At 42.1% G+C, this 26,617-nt stretch overlaps 1 protein-coding gene across 1 annotated transcript in view; it reads right to left on the bottom strand.

The window, feature by feature from the left end:
* Positions 1-26,411, bottom strand: part of ITGB3 (integrin subunit beta 3) — an 81,408-nt gene extending 54,997 nt beyond the window's left edge. The window contains exons 1-2 of the mRNA XM_069076213.1: positions 26,265-26,411; positions 6,378-6,463 (exon numbers count right to left, since the gene is read on the bottom strand). Coding sequence (XP_068932314.1) covers positions 6,378-6,463; positions 26,265-26,328 — 150 coding nt within the window. The 5' untranslated portion in view covers positions 26,329-26,411. The remainder of the gene's footprint in view (positions 1-6,377; positions 6,464-26,264) is intronic.
* Between the last annotated feature and the right edge of the window lie 206 nt (positions 26,412-26,617).

Below are 26,617 nucleotides of genomic sequence, written 5' to 3'. Positions count from 1 at the left end.
TGGGGGATGGGTACTGGGGCATGAGAACAGGAACCAAAATGGTCTCAATTCAAATACCTTTTCCTTGTGGTTAATGAAGGAATTTGTTTTCCTTAACTATACATATTTATAATGGGTTTTGGTTTTTTTCTTGTTTTTTTAGTGGGAGGTACGGGGAGGTATGGGGAGAGGAAGGTAGGAGAGAAAGAATTTGGAACTGAAAATAAAATTGAGGGTTTAAAAAAAATAAAATACCCTCTCTAGCATTTAATGTCAAATGTATGAGGCAAAAAGGATCCCTTTCCTAAATTCCATTGCTTCTGACCCCTGGCCAGGACATGAGAGGAAATTTCACAGGGTATTTCAGCTCTGGGTGCACCTTCTCCCTTCAATGACCCTGCTTTTCAGGCCTAGAAAGTTCTCCCTCTTCATCTCTGCCTTCTTGGCTTTCCTGTATTTCTCTAAGACTCAGCTCAAATCTCCCCTTCTTCAGGAGTCTCTTTCCAGTTTCCCTCTCTACTAGTCCATTTGATATTACTTCTAATTTGTCTTATATGTACATAGGTATTTGCATGTAGCCATTTTCATTAGACTGAGAGTACCTTCAGAGTAGGGAATGTTGATTTTTTTCTCCTTTTTTGTATCCCCAGAACTTTATCACAGTGCCTGGCACACAGTAAGCCTGCTGACTGACTGACTGCACATTCCCTCGGCCCACCCCCCTCTTTCCAGCCCTGTTTCTATTAAAGAAAATGTCCACCTTATCACAGACTCCAGCTGCCCACAAGCCCCAGAGGGGGAACCTCATCCCAAAAAAGGCAAAAAAAAAGACAAACCAGGCTGCAAGTGGGAAGGGCTCTTTTTAGTGAACTATTAGAGAGAGGAAGAGAAGAGAGAGGCTGGGGAAATCCATGAGGAACAGCCAAGTTACAATAAACCTGTGAGATAGAAGACTGGAGGGGGCAGGGTAGGATCCAGTTGCCCAGGAATCGGTCAGTCCCTCTTTCCAAAAGTGATAGCTTTTCAAGGAAGTGAAGCCAACGTGTTTGGCTCTGCTTCTGGTCCTTGTGGTTTGTTATGAATTTCCTCAGAGATCTAAACATTGAAAAATAAAAACTGTTTCCCACCCCTTTGTGGCTCTTTTCATGGTCATTGACGTCAACGGTCAGGAATACACCGGTCCGCTCCACTACTCAGCCCCCATTAATACCCCTTAGACCAAACAGGTGCTGACCTCAGCAGTCACTCAGTCAGTCAACAAGCATTTATTAAATGCTTACTTACTCTCTGCCATGCACTTTTCTACATGATAGGGATACAAAGAAAGGCCCCTGCCCTCAAAGGACTCACATTCTAATAGGGAAGATAATAAAAATTTGTCCCATTTAACCTTCACAACAACCCTGTGGGAAAGCTAATATTATCTCCATTTTTGTTGTTGTCCAGTTCCTTTTCAACTATTTTGGACTCTTTGTGACCCTTTTTGGAGTTTTCCTGGCAAAGTTACTTGGCAAAGTTTGCCATTTGCTTCTCCAGCTCATTTTGCAGATGAGGAAGCTGAGACAAAGAAGGTTAAGTGACTTGCCCAGGGTCACACAATAAGTCTATGAGGCCAGATTTGAACTCAAGAAGAATCTTCCTAACTCCAGGACAGGCACTGTGTGGATACATTGTACCACCTAGCTGCACATCTCCATTTTACAGATGAGGAAACTGAGATTGAAAGGAGTTAAGGGACTTCAATCCTCACAACAACCCTATAAGCTAAGTCTTACAAGTGAGGAAACTGAGACTGAGAGAAGAGAAATTACTTGTCTAGGGTCACACTGCTAGTGTCTGAGGCAGGATTTGAACTTAGGACTTCTTGACTCCAAGTTCAGTACTCTATTCACTAGACCATCTAGCTGTTTCTTACTTAGAAAAGTCAGTTTGGGTGGGGGGAGTTAGTTAGTGCAGAGGATGGAGCACTGGCCCTGGAGTCAGGAGGATCTGAGTTCAAATCCAGGTCCAGATACTTAGTAGTTGTGTGACCCTGGGCAAGTCAGTTAACCCCAATTGCCTCCCCCCCCCCAAAAAAAAAGAAAGAAAAGTAATTTTTCTTAACTCAGGCTGAAGAGGTAGTTAGAAAACAGGATAGGGATAGAAAGAAAGAAAGGGATGGAAGATAGGGGCAATATTCCTCTACCACCACCACCATGATACAATGAGAAAATGATTGAATCATGTGGAGGTAAGAGAAGTGATATCTAAGTCATTTGAACAGATAAATGGGAAAAAGCTCACACTGAAAGTTGCACTTGCCTGCAGGACTGGATATAGACATACAGATGACAAAGATAAATGGAAAACACCTGGCTGCATGTTCTTTTTTTTTTTTTTTTTTGCTTTTTGGAGGGGGGAATGCAGGGCAATTGGGTTTAGGTGACTTGCCCAAGGTCACACAGCTAGTAAGTGTTAGGTGTCTGAGGCCGGATTTGAACTTAGGCCCTCCTGACTCCAGGGCCAGTGCTCTATTCACTGTGCCACCTAACTGCCCCAGGCAACTGCATATTCTAAAGAAAGAACTATTAGCGGGGAGTCTGAAGACCTTAATTCAAACTCAAGTCCAGCAACTCTAATTTTTACTAAGTAACTATGAATAAATCTCTTGGTCTCCTTATCAAATTTCTCATCTGTAAATGGGATTAATGATGAGAGAAGCATCCTGGTTCAGCTGATCAGTCGTGTCCAACTATACTATATAGACCATACTATCCATTGAGTTTTCTTGGCAAAGATACTAGAGTGGTTTTCCATTTCCTTCTCCAGCTCATTTTACAGATGAGGAAGCTGAAGCAAAGAGCATCAAGCGACTTGGCCAGGGTCACTCAGTCAGTAAGTGTGCAAGGTCAAATTTGAACTCAGGTCTTCCCAAATCCAGGCCCAGCAGCTATACACTGTGTCACCTAGCTGCCGCCCAAATGATTGATTTAGGTTCACATAATAACCAAGTGGCAGAACATGAGCTTGAAATAAGGTCTCCTGACTCCCAGCCAAGAGCTTTCTTTAGAACAGGAAATAGCAGAATCATCCCTTATCTTTGCCTTGTGACTAGACTGTTCCTTTTCCCAACATACATTTTTTACTCCTTTTCTTTGAAGTTCCCATTGGTTGTATGCTGCAGCCTGCTCCTGCCTACCATGTACCCTTTCGTTACTTTCTGAGCGATATTCATTTTTAATTCTCTGGAGACTATTGTACGTCTTCCCACCATAGAGGAAGACCAGTAGAATGATGGTATTAAAAAGATGGGCCTTTGTTCCCACAGGGTCTGTAAAGGAACTTCGAGATTTCCCAAAGGCACTCTAGCATGTGCTTTCCTCCTAGGCATGTGGCAAACTTACAGTGTTTTTTCTAGGTTTCAACCAGTCCATGGGATGGTATTAGAAGGAAAACAGCAAGACTGAAAGGTCATTTGATGTACATTCCAAAATTCCACCAACAACATACAAACCCTAAGGATTGCTCACCACTAATCCTGTCTGGTTTATATACTTTTCTCAATCCAAAACAGTCTGTGCCTGAGGGGAAGGGAAGGGGTCATTCAAGGAGATAAATGGGGAAAAAAAAACCCCACCTGAAGTTGTATGAACCTACTGGACTGGACATAGGCATATATATGGTAAAGATAAATGAAGTACCCATCCATGCCTGTGTATTCTGTGGGACTCTTGGCCATGCTTATGGAATGCCCCCCTATTCATGGAATTACCAAGACATAATTCTGGATTTCTACTTCCTGTCTCTCTAGACAATGTATTCCTCCCTCCCTACTCCCACCACTCCCCATTAAACCCAGGTTCCTCTGTTCTTCCTCTTCTCTTTTCCCTCCATCCCTTTCTTCATCTCCTCTCCTTGCTCAATGACAGTCATATTTTTTTTTGCTAAGCCACAGAATTTCCCATTCTTCCATTTCCACTTTCCAAGGGAATTTTTTGGCTCCTCCACACAAACATATTCATCTCCTTGTTCTCCACTCACGGAATACCAGCACTCAACACTCCCTAACCACAAGCACGGAATTTGCCAGGTTTTCCCTGGTGTCCTACACCAGTATCTCTGAAAAAAAGTTTCTTTTTCTAAGGACCACATCCCCCATTTCCTCAGCAGGAACTCCCCATAGAAGGATTATGCCCACCCAAAACAGGAGGAGTGGCAGGATCAAGAAGGAGATGCTGAGGGGGAAAAAAAAAGCTCTTTTCCTAGATCTGTTTAGTCCTTAAGGATAGAAACTGAACTTGGAATTTCAAGGATACATGGAAGCCAAGGGTCAAAGAACTCCCTCTACCAATGCAGGTCCAGCTTTCTCTACACCTTCCTATCTTAGAAAACTTACTAGGGCACTGAGAGGTTAAGGGTTCTGTCCAGTGTCACACAGCCAGAGCAAGCAAGTCTGGAAGTCAGAATTTCCTGACTTTGAGACCAATTCTCTATCCACAACATCTCTCTCCTTTGAGCCCTTAACTGTTTCTATTTTCCCCTAATTTTGGGCAGAAAGAAAGTGAACAGACTTTGGCTATCCCTTTCAACTGTAAAAGAGTGATCTTAGATTTCTATTATTTCTGCTTATAACATAGAAACCTCGCCCCCTCCATTTGCTGTCCAGGTTGGAATCCCCTCCCCTTCCCTGTCTCTTCTTTCACATCCCATCATGGGAGGCACTTGCAAAACAGACTGTAAAATCCTCAAAATAAAACCCAAGAAGGGTTGAAGGCCAGAGAGGAAGAGGGAGATTAAAATGGGAAATGAGAGAATCACATGAGATACAAGGGAATGGAAGGGAAGGGTAGGGAGGGCTAGGTTGGGCAGGGTAGGGCACAGATGGGGAGAAAAGCATTGCACCCCCCAGGGAGAGTTTCATTGGCTCCTCTAAGACAATGAGCTATATCTCTGAGCAGTAATCGTGCAGAAAAACACTGAGGCCAAACCAGCAGGCAAAGCCAAGAACTGCTAACCCAGCTGTCCTCTTGCTCCAGGATTAGTACAACAGTGCTCCCTTCTTCTGGCTCCCTAGTCAGACCTAATAAGATTTCCTTATTTGGAAACTCTCAGAAAAGATCAGTCACCGCTTGGGCACCAGGAAGTACCTTAGGGGTGAAGAAGAGAAAAGGGGGTGATAAGCCTGATTTGAGTGGTTAGAAAGTCTCGTCCTAAGGATATAACTGGAATGGGGGCAGCTCCAGTTCTTGGAGAGAAGGCAGAAAGCTCAGGGTCCTTCTGGGAATAGGTTCAAAAGATTATAGGCTGGAGAGGCTCCAGGGAACCATTAGTACTGGCCCTCATTTTCAAGATGAGGATGATGACAGGAAAAGATTTACCCAAGGTCACACAAGAGTGAGTACCAAAATCAATCAGTAAACTTTTCAACCAATAAAAATTCATTAAGCCATCTACTATGTGCCAGGTATTGTGTATTGTGCTAAGTGCTGGAAGCAGGATCTAAACCTGGTCTTCTGATGCCAAACCCAGTTTCCTTTCTGCTATGTGTACTTCACTATTGAAGAAAGTGTGTCAGAATGCCATCCACCTTACATAATGGGCATTGTGCATTGCTAGGTGACCTGTGATCTGGAATTGCTAATTAGCCTCTTCTTATCACCACAAGTGTCTGTGCTCCAGCCATAAAGAACCATTCATACCCTCAGATATACTCATATTCTGGGCACACCACAGACCAGGTGTGGGGAACTTGCAGCCTTGAGGCCACGTGTGGTCCCAAAAGGATTTGTTCTGTGAAGTTTGGATTCAGTCAAAAGGCCACACTTGAGGATCTAGAGGGCCACATGTGGTCTCAAGGCTGCAGGTTCCCCACCCCTGCCACAGACCCATACTTGGACATAGCTAATCCTTTCACCACTCCAGACAACAGGGTCAGAGGCATTGACCCAGAATTCCTCTCGGACTAAACATCTTCCCAACACTTGTGGAAGATTTCTCCTTCTGTTTACATTGTTCATTCTTGAGATTTCTATAGACACGCAGCTCCACCCCCAAATGCTACCCTATATCCTCCTCCTCCCTATGGGATCCGATGTTATTCCTTTATTTTTCTCCATGCTTCCACTCCCAAAAGAAAGTCTCCAAAGAGAGAAAGAGATCGCTGCCCATTTGCAGCCAATACCAGGGCACCCAGGTGGAGGGAACTACAGAGTCTAGTCTGATTCCTACATTCTATTCATGGTTCTGCCCCAGCGTAGCTGTATATGACTGAAAAGGTCCGTTCCCTAATTAGAGCCTCCATTTTCTTCCACATCAGCAATGAGCAGCATTGTCCAGAACAGGGCTCCTAGACAGGTCCTGGAAGAACAATTAGTTAAGAATTAGTTAAGCGGGTGGGTGGGGATGTGTCTGCTCCTTACCTCATCTGAGCACCATGCACACAGTGGACTCACAGCAAGGCACTGCTGGCAGGAACTCACCCCCCGGTTGGTGCAGACATTGGCCCCTGGAAAAAAAGATATAAAGGGATTAGATACTATCTGGGGCCACACATATAATTATGAAATGCTTCATTCTGTTTGAGTTTCCAGATATATAGACCATTCCCTCCTTCCCTGCACACACACACACACACCTTGCCCTTGTCTTCTTCCACATAAGCCAAAATGAATAAAACAAACATGACTAGACTTTCAGTCAGACATTTAATAAGCACCCACTGTATACAATGTTGACGTAGTGGATAGAGTACCAGGCCTAGAGTCAGGAAAATTCCTCTTCCAGAGTTCAAATCTGACCTCAGATACTTGCTAGCTGTGTGGCCCTGGACAAGTCACTTAACTCTGCCTCAATTTCCTTATCTGTAAAATGAGCTGGAGATGGAAATGACAAACCACTACAGTGTTTTTTGCCAAGAAAACCCCAAATGGGGTCACAGAGAGTCAGATATGACTGAAAACGACTGAATAACAACAAAACAACACTGTATAAAACAAAGACCTATAACAAGCAGAAAATTAGGGGGAGGTGATAAATGAGCAGAAATACAAAACGAGAGAAAATAAGGCTGCTTCAAGGATCATAGAACTTAAATCCTGTAAGCCTATCTGGCCCAACCACCTCATTTCACAGATGAAGAAACTGAGGCCTAAAGAGGTAAACTGATTTGTGGTATGGTAGAAAGAACCTTAGATTGGGAGTCCAAACACCAAGGTAGAATCTTGACTCTATATATCATTTACTAGTTATATGATCCTGAGCAAGCCATTGTTATCTCACTGGGTCTCAGTTTCCATCATAAAAATGGAGACAATACCTGCCTCAAAGGGTCAGCACAGCACAGTGTATAGAGAAGGTTGCCTTTGAAGTCAAGAATACCTGGGTTCGAGACCTGCCTCACTGACTTTGTGACCAAAAAAGAGACCTAATGTCTCTGTCCCAGGCAGGCTTTAAGCTGCAGGGAAGTAGTTAGCAGAGGGAAATCTCCAGATCAGAATTCCCAATGGAGATAAAATCAGAGGTGCAAGAAAAAAAATAAAAATAAACAATCCTGTCCTGCCTACCACATGGGACTGTTATGAGGGCCAAATAAAATAGTGGTGCAAAGCACTTTTTAAATGAAAAACCCAAAGTTGAAATTCTTATTTTCACTGTTAACTCCTCTGCATTCCAGCTAGTGCCACACCCAATGCAGCTGCACCCTCTGCACCTGCCTAGTTACACCACGGCCTAAAACCTGCCCTTTCCAACAGCCCCCAAAGCCTATGATTGAGGAGAGCTGGAGGCAAAGCAGGGCTGGGAAGAAGAATCAGGACCTCCTGGAAGCGTCTCAAGCATCCTCCCTTTTCCTTTTCCAAAGGGCAAAGGAATAAGGAATAAATTCTAAAATTTGGCTTGACTGCTCCAAAGTTAGATGCCACAGTAATGCTCTCCAGAAAGCAGAGAAACATTGATGACAGGGGGAAGGAGTGGGATAGCCAAACTAGGCTTGGAAGTACTAAACTAGAAGTCAAAGGGACTGAGACTTGGCTTATTCAGGAAAATCCCTCTTTCTCAACTTAGATCAGCTTCCTTGACCAATCCCTCCCACCTCTGAATTCTCATAAAGCTTTGCCTGGATTTCTCCCCTGCACTTATCTCAATCTCTTTCAAACCATAGCTATTTATGTACTTGGTATTCCCTTGCCATCTCCAATATAGACTGCAAACTCCTTAGGAGCAGGACTTGTGTTATAGCTAGCTTTGTACATGGAATGATCAGCACTTACTTCATTGCACTAAGCAGACACTTAATTGGTGTGCTCAATCAAACTGGCTTCTTCCAAGGAAACCTCCTTTTTCTTTGTTAAGGGAGACTTAGCTTTCTCTTCCTTTGTCCCACAGAAGAACTCTTCTGAGCAATGGAGCCAAGAATTTCCAGGGACAACCACTTTTCAGAGTCAAGTTTCTGTGACTGGTTATTTAAGCAGCTTCCTAAATAGCCCCTTGGCCTTCCATTTTAGAAGAATTTTCCTGGATGTCAACATGTCTTCCCAGTGTCTCCTATAGTTCTTTGGCTGAAAAGATACAATCTCTCCATCCATTTTACCAGGAAATTACAGGACATTAGCAGGGAGGTGGAACAGAAAACTTACCAAGGAGAACTGAATGCCACTTACTAGCTGAATGACCCGGAACAAGTTACTTCTGCTATCTGGGTCTTACTTTCCTCATCTGTAATATGAAAGACCTTAGGATAGATTATATTGTGATCATATGGTCTCTTCCAGCTGAAATATACTGTAAGTCTAGGATATAACACCCCAATGCCAGTGTCTGGAGCCCAGCTCTGACCTCCAACATCAAAGTCAATGATTTTCTATCCCATAAATGAAATTGCAGCTTATAAGTTGATGTCAAACTTCTCAGAGAAGGGCATATTGTATCACATATCTAGTAATAGTTCTATATATAGTGCTCCCTGTGGGCCACCACTCCAACATGGCACTCAATCCAGCATGTTGTGTCCCCTAAGAGGCAGCTGCTAACTCAGGTCTGTGTATACTGCCATAGTTCATTAGATAGCTATCTATCTTCCCCCTAAATAGTCATCCAGGAGATGCAACCAGATCAAAGCAAAAGCATTTATTAAGACGTTATATTAAGGACACTAGCTGCAAAACATTCCTCTCTTTTCCCCCTGGCAATAAGCCTGGGGCATACTCTCCCACAAATACACATGAGAAAAGTGGTTACAGAGTATTAGGGGTAATGAGGCACATATGTCGGGAATACAGGTGGCCAAGGTAACTCAAGTCTCTACTACTACAGGTCCTCAATGTTCTTTCTCCCCTTGTGGAGTCTTCATGAAGCTTCCCCTTGGGTTACAGTCCTTCTGGTCTTGCCACTGGATTCTGATGACTATGGAGGAAAGATGGGCCATCTTTTGTCTCAATTCTTACCTAGCCTTTAGTCATTGAATGGGACTGGCCTTAGACGAACTAGGACCCAGGAAAGACCTTAATTTAGAAAGGCCAAGGTCACCCACTCCATACTGGGCCATTGCCAGTTGTCTTGATCTTTGTCTTGCCACTGGACTCTGACTCTGGAGGAGAGAGCAAGGCTGACAACTTTGCACATCTCTGCCTCGTTCAAATATAATTCATGTGCAAGTCGAAACATCACCAGGTGAAGTCATTGGATCTGTTCAGGAAGGACAGACAACAACAGCCCTTCTATGAGGCAGATTACTCAAGTGGGGTCCTGGGGTCTCTCTCCAACACCTTCTCAACTGCCAGGGCTAGTTCATGCTCTTGAATCCATAGTCAGTTCTTTCTGCCAGAGGTCATTCTCGAAAAAGCTGTTTCCTGTACCTAGTCACCCACTGACTCACTGTACTCATGCCTGATTGGAAAGTGCGTACTTCTGCACCATCAAACATAGCTCAAACTCTCTCAAACTGTTTGACTCATTTTCATAAGGGCCATCAGTCACATGGCAAATTTTGACCTGGCCAGTGGCATTGTCCCTTCTAATTAAAAAAAAAACAAAACAACTTTTCACTCTTTGTAAAGGGATACAAGGTGTAGAGGCAAGAGTATACTGAAGATTCTGGAGCCAATTCTTAAATTTTCAGTGTAAGCATTTATACCCTGGAAACTGGTAAACTTCAAATAATTGATTTATTGTTTTAATTGTCGGCACTTAAGAAAATGATGGATAAAATGTTAATAATGCAGATTAAACTTAAGAGATCTTGATCAACATAAAAACCCTGAAAAGTAGGTGCCATTATTATCCCTATTTTACAGTTGAAGATACTGAGGCAGACAATGGTTAAGTGAATTGTCTGAGGTCACACAGCTAGTAAATATACGATTCTGGTTTTGAATTCAGGTCTTCCTGACTCCAGGACAAGTGCTCTGTCTACTGTACAATCTAGCTGCCTATGACACAGTTCTTAAACAATCCAAAACTCAACATTCTTGCACAAAGATCCATTCCTACCATAGTTAGCAGGCCCAGAGACTACATTTACCCTCAAATACATAATTATACATAATAGAGTCAGAAACCATAAACATAAGGGTGCACGTCCATACAGGACAAGGAGTCTGAAACCAGGCTTGTCCAGCCAACGTCTGGTCAACTGACTTTGACTCATGTGGTCACTTTTCCCACCCTCCTCCTACTCTACCTTTAGCCATCTGTGGAAATAAACACCTCCACCCACCCCTCGTCCCCAGGCACAGGACACAGAAAGACTGGCTTGGGCTAAACATAGCTGAGGCCCCTGCCTTTTTTTCTACTCCCCTGATAGAAGGTTTTATGGGAACCTGTGTCTAGGCATACATAGGGAGGATGTTAGGAGGGGAAGGGGGGGCACAAAGTATGAGGCCAAAATTCCTACTAAAAGCATTTATTGCCGAGTTTCCATTCTGTAGCTTGGACTGACCAGTTTCAAGCATGAACAATCATTTTCCCCAATCTTTTGGGCTTATTGATTTTAGACAGATTTCTTGAGATTGGAAGAATTAGAAGAATTCAGTCTTTGGGGAGTTATGCCAGTGGTTCCTCAGGACAATCCCCTCTCTTAAAATTAATCATAAATATTTTTACATCACTAATAGAAAACTAAATTTTCCTCTTCATTTCACCTCTCAAGTTCTGGCACTAAGAGAAAGATGCTGTGTATCAGGCTTTGGAACCTCAAGTTAAGTAGCCCTGGGTTCAAATTCTATCTCTGACACTCACTAGCTTATCATTTAACCTCTCTCAGCCTCAGTTTACCCATCTGGAAAAATGGAAATAATATAAACAGTGCTTATTTCACTGGGTTGTTATGAGAAACAAGAGAGATAATATATGTAAAGTACTTTGCAAATCTTAAATCACAATATAAATGTCAGATATTATTATTATTATTAAGAGTATCTAAACTAGGACTCTCCAAACCCTGCTCTGATTCCAAGAGGGTAGGAGTGTGCACCCTTAAAAGCCTAGGATTTGCCGTCTCTTTCAGCTGAGAACTGTTAATTCATGAAGAATCTCTGGGCTGGAGCCCATGATGATTCAATAAGCTGTCTCCTCTGAGATTTCATTCTCTAAAGTGTGTGAAAGGCTTTGTTTCCCAGTTCCACCCATTCACATCCCTCCTCTTGCACTCTAGGGCCCAGCCCTAAAGACTGGCACCTCTTCCCAGGGACCTCATTTGAATGAACAATTTGAACAGCCCTTTTCCTTCTGATAGTCCCCTCTCTTTTGACAACTTAGCCCCAGAAAAAGAAGCAAAATGGGGTGTTTCTGTTAAACCTCCTTCTGGAGAATCCCAAAGCCCAGGGGTTGTTCTGAATCTATGAGCCAGGAGAGTTGAATTTTTCCTTTTCAGTGCTACAAGGCTATAGAGGATTTCAAGAGATACCCCCAAAAAAGGTGGGGAAATCCCTGCTTCCTTAAAATCCCCCTTGTACAGGAATCCATTCCTGATCCCCCTTAATTCCGGTGCCTTTCTTTTGTTGGTTTTTTCCATTTCATCCTATATATAGCTTGGCACTCAGTTGTTTGTGTGTTGTGTTGACTACTAGATGGAGAAACCCTGGAGTGCAGTGATTGTCTTTATCTTTCTTTATATCCCCAGCACTTAGTACAATGCCTGATATGTAGTCGGCACTTAATAGATGTTTATTAACTGGCTGACTCCTCCCAAGGTAGAAGCATCAGATTTCTCATTTGGATCACAAGTTTTGGGATGAGGAAGTCTAGCCTAGGGAAGGAAGAGAGAGGAAATAGACTTCAGCAAGGAAGAGAGGACCAAGAAGGAGAGAGAGACTGGATGATCCAAACAATATTACCCAAAAGTATTTCCAAATATAAAAGCTGTGGCAAATCAAACATAAATGACTTACCAAGGATGAAAAATAACAGTGGGAGTGAGACAAAGAGGAAAGAAAAGAGAAGGAAGGGATCCAGTATGAGGCAAAAATGCAGAAATGAAGGACATTTTGCAAGATGCAATGTCATAGTATGACAGGAGGTAAGAAGTCAGCCCTCCTACAATGGAACACACTCACCATCATCTATGGGGTATTTTCTATAGTTGAGCCAAGTTGGGACTGGAAGTCATTTAAGGGAAAGTGATGCAGGTTGTTATTTTAATGATTACACTGCAATACAACAGTAATCTTTTTTGTCATTTGCCAGAGAGGAGACCAGGGAAGCAGCTGGTCCAAGTCTTGGATTGGATCCCAGCTCAGCTACTGACCCTGGACAGGTCACTTCCTGTAGAGATGAATGATAGGTCAGGATATGCATGATTTTCCATTATAATCACTTGGCCCAATGAGCCAGTGCTGAGAATGAGCCATCTCTGGCATAATATCTAACAGATATTAATTGACCTTTGGATCTCATTTTCCTCGATAGGAAAGATATTATTACTCCCATTTTATAGATGACAAGTCTGAGGCTCAGAGATTAGGTAACTTTCCATGATCACACAAAGTAGTGAGTAGTAAAGAAGGGATCCAAAACATATGTCTTCTGACGCTTGGTCCCAGGTTATTTGAACTACATAATACTTCCCCCACTGTAGATCTGCCATATAACCAGAATCACACTCATTCTTGTTTCCTAGCCTTGTTCCCTGGAGGGTAGAATTAGAAACAAGGGATAGTACTTGAAGAGAAGCAGGTTTTAGCTTATGGTAAAGAAAATATTCATAATCATTAGGAATGTCCAAAAGGGAAATAATTGATTTCCTCCATAAGATTTTCAGCAAAAGCCGTATGAACACTAGCTGAGTGTGGTAGAGGGGATTGACAGTCACGTGGGCCTCTGAGGTTCCTTCCAATTGATAATACAGCTACCATTTACAGAGCACTTATTATGTGCCCGGCACTCTACAAGTATTACCTCATTTGATTTTTACAATAACTGTGGAAGGCAGATGTTATTATAATCCTCATTTTACAGATGGGGAAAGCAAGGCAAACAGAGGTTTAATGACTTGTCTAAAGTCACACAGCTAATAAGTATCTTCAGGGTGCATTTGAACTCAAGTCTTCCTGACTCTGGGGCCAGCATTCTGTCCACTGCACCACCTGACTGAAACCCCATGGTTCTTGATGTGAATACTTCTTTAGTCAACCCATCTATGCCTTCTCATCCAGTGTAAATTTTATTCGTTCGATGAATAAGAATTAATTAACCACACACTGTGTGCTAAGAACTGGACTAAGCAATGGAATTACAAATAGAAAAACAAGAAAATTTCTGCTGTCACAGAGATCACATACAGGAAGACACTGCAGCATCCTTAGGGTGCTGATACAGATACAGGGAAGATGCTAAGGCCCTTAGAGCAGTCCTGAGGGTCCAGCAAGAAGGCAAATGGTAAGGTCTGGAAATTCAGAGAATGAAAATGTCAAGGCTTCAAGCTTATTCCTAACCCCCTCAGGAAGTGTAAGTCACTTAGAGTCTTGATACGGAAGAAGAAAGTTCATCCCCTGAAGTGATCACATGTGTTCAAATCCATACTATTCAGGGTTATAATTATGGAAGATACGATCATTGTTTCCAGCCCAATGGAAATATGCAGTGTAAATTAAAATAATCTGACCACTTTGGGAGACTGAGTTGGATACATCAGAAACAACTTAACAGCAACAACAATAGCTAGATACCTATGGGTGACTTGATTAGACTTCTTCTCTTCGCATCTCAAAGGAGAACAAGCCAACAGTAAACGCAGACGACTCATACTCTCTAATTCAGAGATCTCACTTCTAGGCATGTCCTCTAGGGAGTTTGAGAATAAAAATAAATAATAAAAAAAAGTAGCTAGTATTTATAGAGTTCCTACCCTGTGCCAGACACTGCTAAATACTTTATAAATAGCATCTCATTTAAGCCTCACAACAACCCTGAGAGGTAGGCGCTATTTTTATTCCCATTTTACAGTTGAGGAAACTGAGGCAAACAGAGGTTACATGATCTACTCAAGGTCATGCAACTAATAAGTGTTTGAGGCTGAATTTGAACTCAGGTCTTTCTAACTCCAAGCCCAGGGCTCTATCTACTTCAACACCTTGTTGTTCAGTTATTCCAGTCATTTCCAACTCTCTGTGACTCCATTTGGGGTTTGCTTAGCAAAGATGCTGAAGTGCTTTGCCATTTCCTTCTCCAGCTCATTTTGCAGATGAAGAAAACTGAGGCAAACAGGGTTATGTGACTTGCTCTGGGTCACACCGCTAGTAAGTGTCTGAGTTGGATTTGAACTGGGGTCTGCCTGGCTCCAAGCCTGGTGCTCTCTCCCCTGCACCACCTGGCTGCCTACCTAACTGCCCCATAAACGCCAAAATATTCATAGCACTTTTGTGCAAAGAACTGGAAACAAAGTAAATACCAATCAGGTTGGAGAATGGCTAAGCATATCATGTTACATGAATGAAATAAAAAACTAAATAATACATGTGAAGAATCCAAAGAAACATGGGAAGATTTCTGTGAACTGAGTAAAGTAAGCAGAACCAAGAAACTCTATATATCCCTGCATAAATCAAATTTGTAGAGAACAATGGTATGTAGCCAAATACCATGTGTAACCAATTAGGTTTAAAAACATAAATGGAAAGAATAACAAATAAAACTGAATGCCAAGTAACAACAATAACTATAATTAACCCTGACAGATTCTTCACTTCTTTGGAGAAGGGGGCAGGCATGGGCATGGAATTATAAAGCATATATTGTCAGAAAGCATGGACGGGCTAGTTGGTTTTGCTAAACTATTTTTTATCTTTTAAAAATTGTTACAGTGGGGAGGCTAGGTGGCACAGTGAATAGAACACCGGCCCTGGAGTCAGAAGGACCTGAGTTTAAATCTGTCCTCAGAAACTAAACATTTACTAGCCATGTGACCTTGGGCAAGTCACTTAACCCCAAATGCCCTGCCTTCTCCCCTCCAAAATAAAATAAAAAAAAAACATTTTAAAAAATTGTCACAAGGAACAGTTTATTAGAAATGAATGAATGAGTATGCATTAAGAACTTACTACGTGACACTGTATTAAGTGCCAGGGTTATAAATAAAAACCTCAAAGACTATCCCTGCCTGCTTGGTGCTTACTTTCTAAAGGGAGAAATAACATACAACAGTAAGTGGTGACCAGGGAGGAGTACTTTAGCTCACAAAATTCTGGGGAAAGAGAATAAGTTTCTATACAGAGTCTACTATGTTCCGTATGACCAGAAATTGTCATAGTCCTTATCACTTTTAATTTCTTTCATTTTTCTTTTCTATTCTTTTTTTTAAGAAATAAGACAATGAACATGGCTAAAAGGGAAATGTTTTACATGACTGCACATGTATAATCTATATCAAATTGTTTGCCTTCTCAAGGAAGGAGAAGGGGAAGGAAGGAGAGAATATGGATATTAAAAAAAAGAATGTTAAAATTTTTTGTTTATGTGTACTTGAGAAAAAGTAAAATAAAAATTAAATGAAAAAAAAAGAAAAGAAACAAGGTAATATAGTGCTATAGGATAAATTCAGTGGGATTGTGGGTAGTGGGAGTTGGTCAGAGGACATAGGTTTGAATCCTGGCTTTTCTACTTCCCACCTATATAAGTCTTATCTAGGCCTCAGTTTCCTCCTCCGTAAAATGAGAAGTCTAGATTAGAGAGTTTTTAATATCTCTTCTAGCTCCACTCTGGTGAAAGTGACTGTGAAAAGTTAATAACAAGAACAATTCTTCCCAGCTTTGAGGAGGCACAAGCAAGCCTTGGGATGGTGCTGTCTCTGCCCTCTAAATGTTAGTTTCTTGCTGCAAAGTCCTTGTTGCCCTGGCCTGATTATGATTCTGCAGAATTGTGGTTACTTCTCCCCAATGCCTTAGAATGCTATGAATTCCAACCTTCCCTAAAGTGCTAGGAAGTGTCATCAATATTTGTCCCACATTACTGCCTGAGTTATTTACATGTTTCAGCACAGCTCAATGTTTTTAGGAAATTCTGATCATTCAAATGTTGTCGCTGCCATCTAGTCATGTCTGACTCTTTATGACACCATTTGAGGTTTTCTTGGAAGAGAGAGACACTGGAGTGGTTTGCTATTTCTTTCTCCACTTCTTTTTACAGCTGAGGAAATGGAGGCAAACAGGGCTAAGTGACTTGCCCAGGGTCACACAGCTAGTCTGAGGTCAGACCTGAACTCAGGAAGAGATATCTTCCTGATTCTATCCATTGTACCATGTTAGGTTCCAGTAAATACCTTAACTTTTCTAAAGACCCACTATTTCCTCCCTCTGACTATGCAGATCACAGACCCTCCTATCTTTGCCAAGGATATATGTGAGCTGGTGTGGCTGAAGTCCTTTGAAGGACTGGTTATGACCAGTTCTTTGAAAACTGGTAAGACTAGTAGTAGCTTTTCCACCTTGACTGGATCCATTCAGATTTCCATAGGAGAAAGTCTTCAGTGAACAAAGTCACTGATATAGCTACAAAACAATATCTCAGTCAGCACCAAGTCCTGGGCAGTTCTTCCAGGGTTTCCCCTAACCCAGCCTTGTCCTTCTAATGACCTCCTTCCAAACCCAACTTTTCATTTCTGTAGCTATTTCACCTCCTGACCTGATTTCACATCTATGTTGTGCATGGCAATGTTTTCAGAAGCAATCCATTCTGCCTCCCTTTTCATCCAGGCATTCACTTGAAAATGAGGTTCTCAGAGCCAAAATTTATTTATTTTTTTTTTTAGAAACTTTAGAGTCTCAAAATATCATAATTTTTTTTTCCTTCCTTAGAAACATCTGGCCCAAAAGAATGTGACTCATTGCCTTTCACCACTAACTCCTAATTGTTCCCAGGAAGAGAGAGCATGTGAGTCTATCTTCAATAATCTGTAGCTCTTTGGCACTTGAAAACCTATTAAACAGCTTGTTAATAGCCCAAATGTATCAACCCAACTGGGAATATTAGGATACCAAAGGTGGACCTCAAAAGGGGTCTAGTATAGCCACTTCTCTTTTGCCAAGTAAAAGCCCAAACTACCTAGTCTAGATGGTTTCAGCTGATCATTCCAATGGACTGGTCACCTTGATGGTCAATATTTTCCTTCCTATGCACAAAATCGATCTTGACCTCAGACACTTGACACACCACTTACTAGCCGTGTGACCTTGGGCAAGTTGCTTAACCCCAACTGCCCTCTAAAAAACAAAAAAAAAAAAAGAATATTGATCCCCAAATCAAACCCTCTCATGGGGTGGCTAGGTGACACAGTGAATAGAGCACTGGCCCTGGAGTCCGGAGGACCTGAGTTCAAATCCGACCTCAGACACTTAACACACACACACACACATTTACCATGTGACCTTGGGCAAGTCACTTAACCCCAACTGCCCCTCAAAAAAGCAAAAATTAAAAAAGCAAAATAGATCTTGAAATAAGATAAATGAATTCAATCATGGGTAGCAGAGAGACAGACTCCCCATTTCGAGTGGCTAGGATAGCACCAGGTAGATCATAGATTTATAGCTGAAAGGAACCCAGGAGACCAAGCAACCTCCTCATTTTGTGGATTCGGTAACTGAAGCCCAGGAAGGTCAAAAGATTAAACTCCCAATGCCACACAGACAGAAAGTAGTAGAATCAAGATTAGAACCAAGGTGCTCTGACTCTAATCCAGGGCCCTCTCTACCTTCTATACTATGTTCTACTTTTTATTGTTGTTCAGTTGTGTCTGACTCTTCCTGACCTCATTTGGGATTTTCTTGGCAAAGATACTGGAGTGGTTTTGCCATATCCTTCTACAACTCACTTTACAGATGAAGAAACCAAGGCAAACAGGGTTAAGTGACTTGCCCAGGGTCAGACAGTAGGTGTATGAGGCCGGATTTGAACTCAGATCCTCCTGATTACCAGGGCCAGCACTTTATCTACTTTACCACCTAGGTGACCTACCATGCATATTGTACTAAGTGGTAGGTCCCTAGGGGATATATATTGACTTTATGTACTACAAATAAACATTATCTGTGTTTTTGTATTTTATTTATTTTGCTAAACATTTCCCAATTACATTTTAACTTGGTTTGACCTCCTGAGGTTTGACACCTCTGTTCTACATGACGTAACAATTCACTAATCAATGTTTGTTAAGGTCCTACTGTGTGCAGAGTGCTGTGATAGGTGCTGAGAAGAGGCAAATTTTAAATCAGACATGGTCCCTGACTTCATGGCATTTAATATCTAATAATAGATCACAGGGTTTAGAACTTGAAGAAACTTTTAAGATTATTTAATTCAATGCATCATTTTACAGATGGGAAAACCGAAAAGGGTTAAGTTGCGGTCTCAAGGTTACATGAGGCCCTCTAGGTCCTCAAGTATGGCCCTTTGACTGAATCCAACTTGTATTCTCTACCCTTGGGTTAAGTGGTTTGACCAAAGGCATGCAAGTGTTAAGTAGCTAAACTCATTTTCAAATCCAGATATTTCAGTATTCTTTCCACTATACCTTATACTCTCGGGGACTACTTGCTCCAGGATGTGTTAGGACCTGAGGTCAAATCCAGCCTCAGACACTTACTAGCTTTGAACCCCTGAGCAAGTTACTTAACTCTGCCTAAAAAAAATTATTCTTTTAAATTAAAAAGTAGTTGAGGGTGGGGAGTAGAATGAGAACATTTCTAGAACTACAATGGAGAAAAGAGGTAGGCTTTTCAAAATTTCACTTGGGAATCTGAAACATAAACTTGGCTGGCACGATAAAGTTAGGAGAGGTCCAACTGTGTCATTCCTCGTCCACCTTCTTTTTCCCTGGCGTCTTGACCTCCACTGCAGCCATCTGCTCAGTGAAGGATCTGGCTAAATTTCAAAAGAAGGAAGATGGGATGAAAAACCACACCAGCTCTGTGGGCAGAAGGGAGGTTTGAATGGCTTATCCCAGAAACTGTCCACTCTCTTTCCCCTTGATAATTATCTGTCTGCTGATTCATGAGTTGTGGTTCTTGTGGGTGCTCTTCCTGGCTTTTCCTAAAAACAAGGGCAAGAGGATAAGCACAGCTGAGGATAGGTGATAACTGGAGGCCCTGGATGGGGTGAGGGGTTGGGAAGGAGGGTATTTCATCTGGAAAAGCCCAAAGGCATGGTCAGACTCCCTCTTCTACTCATTCCCTCACACTTTTCTTTGACATCTGTCCCCAGGGACCTTCCCTTCTCACAGGCTGGAGCAGAGAAAGACTACCCCTCCCTTGCCTGTCACACCCCCAGGAGGGAGAGGTGATGACCTTCATAGTAACCTCAGGAATTATACCAATGCTTGGTGCCTGGAAAGCCCGCAGTTCTAATCTAGACGCCATCTTCATTGAGGAAATACTCTCTGACATATTTAGGATGCGTTGCCTCTCCCTAGGGTGTCTAGAGCTGATAACCAAGCAGAGATGCTCCTCTGTTTCACAAGAACAAGCAAGGCTCATGAAAAAAAAATCCATGTAAATCAGGTAACAGCAAATATAAACTTATTTTTCCATTGATTTGCAAGATCCTTTAAAAAGTGTATTGTCTAACTCTGAGGTTTTGCTTCACATCCAGTAAACCGGCAAAGATAACCAAAGATGGGAATAGAAAGACAGGCCCAATGCAGCATTAGTATTATTGGTAGATAGGTGGATTAATACAACCATTCTGAAAAGCAATTTGGAGTTATGGAAGTGGCTAAAATATCCAGATCCTATGACCCAGTGATTCCATTGCTGGCATATGCCCCAAGGAAGTTACTAAAAAAAAGCAAGGTTCCATATATGCCAAAATATTTATATCAGCACCTTTTGTGGTAGCAAAAAACTGGAAGCAAAGATATCCATCAACTAGGGAATGGATAAACAAATTGTAGCACATGAATGCAATAGAATATCACCGTGCTATAAGAAACGAAAAACATAACCTAAACGACCAAACAACAATCAAGAATAACAGCATAGTACTTGCCCTACCTCTCTCTTTGAAGCTTAGAGGTCATCTAGTCTATTACCCTTGTTTTACAGATGAGGCATTCAAGGCCCGGGGAAGTTAAATGACTTGTCCAAGGTCACATGACTAGTAAACAGGAGAGCCAGAATTTGAACCTTGCTGAATTTGAAGCCAGGGGACATAGGTATGAGTCCTAGGTCTGCCATTTATTGCTTTACATGATATTGGACAAGTCACTCTGGAGCTCAGTTTTCTTGACTGCAAACAGAGAGAATTAGATTTAATGGCCCCTAAGTGCTTTTTAATCTCTCAGTCTACTTATGATTCTCAAGAGATTTAATGCTCACTACAGAAATGTGAGCTCTTTTCATTGTTTTGTGGTTTAGACATTTCAGTTGTGTTCAACTCTTTGTGACCCCATTTGGGATTTTCTTGGCAGAGATACTAGAGTGGTTTGCCATTTCTTCCTTCAGCTCATTTTACAGATGAGGAAACTGAGACAAACATGATGAAGTGACTTGACCAGGGTCACACAGCCAGAGTAAGTATCTGAGACCACATTTGAACTCAGGAAGGTGAGTCTTCCTGACTTCAGGTCAGTCACGCTATCAACTGCATCACCTAACTGCACCCTGATTATAACCACAGTGCTAATAATTATACATTATAAAATAGTTGTTGAATTATGAAAAACTTCCATTTTACATATGTGGTACAAAACTTATGAAATTTTTCTTCCCATATCTCCTTATCTCCCCAGACCTCTATCATTCTAACAGGGTCTATCCGACCCTCATCCTTCCTTCTCTATGCAACTTAAGTATCTCATCCCTTTCCCATCCCCTTTGCTTTCCTATCCCCCAGATATGAACAGATCTCTTTGATCTACAAGGTGATAGGATCTCTAGGAGACCAAAGCCAGACCTAAATCCCCTCTTGTCCCCAGGATTCCAGAGAGATCAGAACAGTTCTGGGTTTTACTAGTACAGTTTGAGTTATTGTTTGGTTGACCTGAGTAGGGACCATAACAAATCCCAAGTCCAAGGATCACTCAGGCCTAGGGTGGCCTACCAGGACCTACCTAACCAGTGGTGTATGGAAGCTATTGTTATATTTTCAGTGGGAACATTTGTACCTCGGAAATTAGCAAATGCTATAAATTGGGTGTGATTTATTGTTGATTGTCTAGACTTAAGAAGGTGGTGGAGAAAATGTTACTGATGTAGGTTATATTTAAAAGTGCAATGTACATTTTTTTTAAAAGCAATTGGGTTTAAGTAATTTGCTCAAGGTTACACGGCCAGTTATTTTGTGTGGGTGTTAAGTATCTGAGGCAAGAATTGAACCCAGGTCTCTTGACTCTGGGGCCGGCGCTCTTACTCACTGCACCACCTGGCCACCCGTACATTTTTTTTTTCAGAGTGCATTGTTCAACATTTACCATCACATAACTGGACCTAAGCCTACATCTACTGGAGATAATCTTTTTTTTTTTTTTTAGATATATTCTAAGGAACTCTCCTCAGCCTAGATCTACCCTGGAGGCAGAGAAATGGCTACTCCTCAATCTAAGATCAACTTGACTTAGATTACCAGGTCCCAACATTGAGCACACAGACAATCTATTCTATAATTGGAGACATTTACCCCAATGCCTTCCAATAAGTGGTATGTTAGTAACTGACTTAGCTAAGCCTCTGACAGGCTAAGGATCCAGGAACAGAATAGAAATGGCCTAGCACACTCTTTGCAACTCCTTCCATAAGGCCTATATGTATTCTACCGGGATTCTCAAAAAAATTCACAAAAAGGGATCACCAAAGAAGCCTCTCTGAATTTCTCAACTCACTCACTGCTCATGAGAAAGGGATCCTTCAACAGCTGATTTTACCTCAAACAGAGCTCTTAGCTTCACATGCCCAAGATTTAGGCTTGCCTAGAAATCAAGCAATGAAAAATCATTAAGTGCCAACTAGTTTCCAGGCACTATATTGGCCATGTAGATACAAAAATAAAACAATCTTTGCCCTCAAGGATCTTATAGTTTCCTGAGGGAGATTACATGTACATAAGTATGTGGTAGCAGACTCCTAGAATCTGTATTACTGGAGAGATTGAAGCTAATGGATCTCTTGAGTTGGCATTTCTAAGCTGTCGCAGGCTGAGCCAGTGGGTGTCTACACTAAGTTCTCAGCATTAATATAGTGAGCTCCTAGGAAGGGACTGAGGCATCAGATTGCCTAAAAAGGGGCAAATTGGACTAGACCTGAAATGGAGTTACAGTCATATCTTCCATATCTTGGGGGTCAGGGGCATAGTGCCCCATGATCTGGAAAGTCTGTGGAAAAAAAATTGGCCCTTCTTTCATATCAGAGAAGAAGTCTGAATTATTATGGTATTAAAAGATAAAATATGTTGATATTATACAATATCATACATATATTTTATGCATTTCTGAATTTATAAACTTTTTCTGTGTCATCTGCTGGCTTTCTCGTGTCATCTACAGCTTCTACAAAACTCCCAGAAAATTCCCATTTAATTTCTTATGCTGACACGTTATATATTTAAACTGCAATGGGGAAAGTCACAATGTGGAAGGAATAATTGTAATCATAATTCTCATGTTGATTGGAATGAGACCCGGCATGTGAATAGCACCTACATTTCCAGTCTGGGTGAGATAGGAAGACTTAGTCATTTTATACACACACACACACACACACACACACACACACATACACACACACAAATATATATATGCACATACAAATATATATACACAAATATATACACATACAAATATACATACACACATATATGTGTGTATGTGCATGTGTGTATGCAAGATATGTACGTATGTATAATAAAAAGAAGGTAAAATTTGCAGGGTAAAGGCATTAGGAGCTGAGTAAGTATCAGGAAAGGTTTTAAGTGGCAACGTCATTTATACAGACTTTTGAAGGGAGCAAGAGATTCTAAGAGGTAGTGGTAACATGGGAGTGTGTTTCAAGCATGAGGAACAGGTCAGGAGATGGAAAATAAAGTGTCAAATGTAGGAAACAGAAAATTTGGCTGGACTGTAGCATGTGGGATTGAATACTAAGACTGGAAAGTTAAACTGGGGACAGGTTATTATGGGCTTCCAAAACTAAACAAAGGAGTTTATATTTGACCTTAGAGGCAATAGGAAGTCATCTGAAATTTACTGAGTAGGGTGGAGATATGGCCAGTCTTACATTTGGGGAATATCACTGTGGCAGCTGTGTAGAGGATAAAATTAAGAGGGAAGAGAGGAGACAGGAGCAATAATTAGGAGGCTATTGCAATAATCCAAGCAAGAGGTGATAGGGACCTAGGATCATGGCCCTGGGATTAGAGAAAAATGAACAGAAGTGAGAGACATTGTGAAGGTAAAAATAATAGGATTTGGCAACTGATAGAAGTTTTGGGTGAGGGAAAATCAGATGGCAAGATAATGCCAAGGCAGTAAAGTCAGTTAGTCAAGTATTTATTAAACACTCACAGGGCTAGGCATTGAATAATCAAGAAAGACAGATACAAAGTAAGACAAAAACAGCTTCTGCTCTCAAGGAACTTACATTCTAGTGGGAAAGACGCCAAGTACATACATAGGTAAATGCAAGATACACACAGAGAAAGTGGAAAAGGGAACTTTCGAAGTAAAAGTTCCATCATCTGTAGGGACCAGGAAAGAACACCTATTGATGTGGTTCTAGAGTTGGTAGTGAAGGAAGTCAGGGATTCTGAGAGGGCAATCTGAGAAGGGAGAGGGTTTGAGGCTTGGAGAAGAGTCAGTCTAAAGGTATAGAAACTGAAGATGAAATATTAGGTGTGAGAAAGAGTAAATAGGACTGTATAATTGGATTGTAAAGGGTGTAGGGGGTGTAGAATGTGAGGGGTATAGAATGGAAAGGGGGAGGCAACAGGATGTGAAGAACTTTAAATGCCAAAGGACTATATAGTTGATCTGGAGGTAGTAGGAAGCCCAGGGGAGTTTACTGAGTACTGGAGTGACATTGTCATGCCTAAACCTCAGGAATATCACCTTAGCAGCTGTAGGGACAATGAACTGGAGTGGGAAGATACATGAGACAGGTTAACCAATTAGATTGACTTTTGCAATAGACCAGTGGAGAGATAATAAACTAGGCTGTTAGCAGTATAAGTAGAAGGGGACCTATTCAAGATATTTAGTAAACCTGGATGACCAGAAGACTGGTGATATCTTCAACAGAAACAGAAAAGTTTGGAAAGGACTGAATTTGAAAAGAAAATGAGTTGTTTTGGACATATTAATTTTGAGATTCCCTATTTAGCCACCTGATTTTTATGGGATAGTAATATGGTGGGCAGTAGAGGTGGGAAAGGGAATGGCATTTATCAATAATTGATAAATCATAAATGTGTATAATAATTATATATTCTATTTTACATTTATAAATAATAAAGTGCTTTGCAAACCCTAAAATATCTAAGTAAATGTCCCCTATGATTATTTATGGCCCCAACAATACAACTCAAATGCCTCCTCCAAACAGTCTTCTGGAGCACCTTCTTCTTGGGCAATGATTCCTTCTTGGGTAATAATACCTACTCTCTGTCCTCACACAGCACTTTGTGTTTTAACTCCCTTAATATATATGAGCTCTAATATTGTGTGTTACAGTTATCTACCTTTGTTTTATCCCCTACTATGCTGTTAAACTCCTTACCTATCTCCCCACAGTGTCTAATGATGTGCTCACACTTTGCACGTGGTAGATTCTTGTTGGCTGATTAAATTACTCAATTTTGTGGTTCCCCTGAGCATGTAAGTCACATAATAAATAAAAATAAAACCTGGAAAGAACAATACTCAGATAGCTCTGGGTTTGGCCTACACCAGTATTTTCAGCCTCTCTAATAAGAAAAGTCCCAGAAAGTAGAGCCTGAAGCCCTCTCCAACACTCCAGCTTCCTACTCACCTCAAAAGATGTCCATGACCTATCAGGAACTCAGATGTGTGTGTTCCTATGGACTCATCAGTCAGACTCTATTTCATCCAGGGTGGATCAGGAGGAGAAAAGTAAGAAGCCCCGAGAGTGGTCCCTGCTCACCTCCCAGATGGGGACATAAATAGAACTGTCTGCTTGTGGCCCAAAGGCGGGTGGCCTGAGATCTACAGCAGCAAGATTTAGGGACAGAAGGACTGGGCTAAGAAAAGAGTTCTAGAGGCTAATAAAAGTCCTATTCCCATTCTCAGCACCTGTCCTGGTCTCCTATTTGTACCAGGGTCACTGCTCCCAACCCAGACCTCGATGAAAAAATCTCAACCTCAGCCCTGTTCTGTAGCTCTAAGTAGCTTTCTGCCCGAGCATCAGAGCAGCAAGCCCGCGGCATCCACTAACACCTGGGAAGGCAAAGTCTTACCAACACCCATATCATAGCCACAATGAGAGAGAGAGACAGAGACAGAGAGAGAGACAGAGACAGAGAGAGAGAGACAGAGAGGAAGAATCACAGGAGAGCCGAGCTGCTTCTAGTACAAACCCGAAATAAGAAGACAATACGCAAAGATCCACACATCCCAAAATGAACCGCAGAGTCAGAAATCCCTGAACCGAGGACGGGCACCCAACGCCAGGCTATTGGGGGTAGAGGTGTGAGGTAGGAACAGCACACAGGGAACAAGACCCGAGAAAAGATCACTCAGGTCCGAAGCCTGAACGGGCACAAGTCCCGCCCGGACTCCTTCAGCTCCTGCGGACCGCACAAACTTTCCGACCAGGGAGCTGGGGTCGCCCAAACCCGGGGATAGCCTCGGAATCCGCGGCCCGTCCGGTGTCACTTACCCTGAACTCTGGCCGCCAGCGCCCCCAGTGCCAGCAGAGCCAAGCAGAGCTCCTGCGGTCCCATTCTCGCCTCTCCTACCAGGGCTCTGATCTGTGATCGCCTACTGCTGGGTGCAAAGCGCAGGACGCCCCGCAGTCTTTTTCCCGCCCCCCACCCCACGGCTTCCAGGAGGGTGGGGACGGATGGAGGGGGTGGGGCTGCGCGCGGGTGGGGGGAGGAGTAAGCCTCGGACTCCCTCCCTTCTCCTTTAGACGCCAACTGGAAAAGAAGAGGGTTTGGGGGTTTTTTGAGGGTTTTGGAGGGGGGGGGTAGGAAGGGAGCTGGTTCTTATCACCTTGGGGCTGCTACCAGC

The sequence above is a fragment of the Petaurus breviceps genome, unplaced genomic scaffold (genome assembly GCF_028583685.1).
Source record: "Petaurus breviceps papuanus isolate PSGF00001 unplaced genomic scaffold, PetGlider_PUasm1.0 90925, whole genome shotgun sequence".
Lineage (NCBI taxonomy): Eukaryota > Metazoa > Chordata > Mammalia > Diprotodontia > Petauridae > Petaurus > Petaurus breviceps.
The sequence above is the reverse complement of the archived record's forward strand: the minus strand, read 5'-3'. Positions and strand labels throughout refer to the sequence as shown.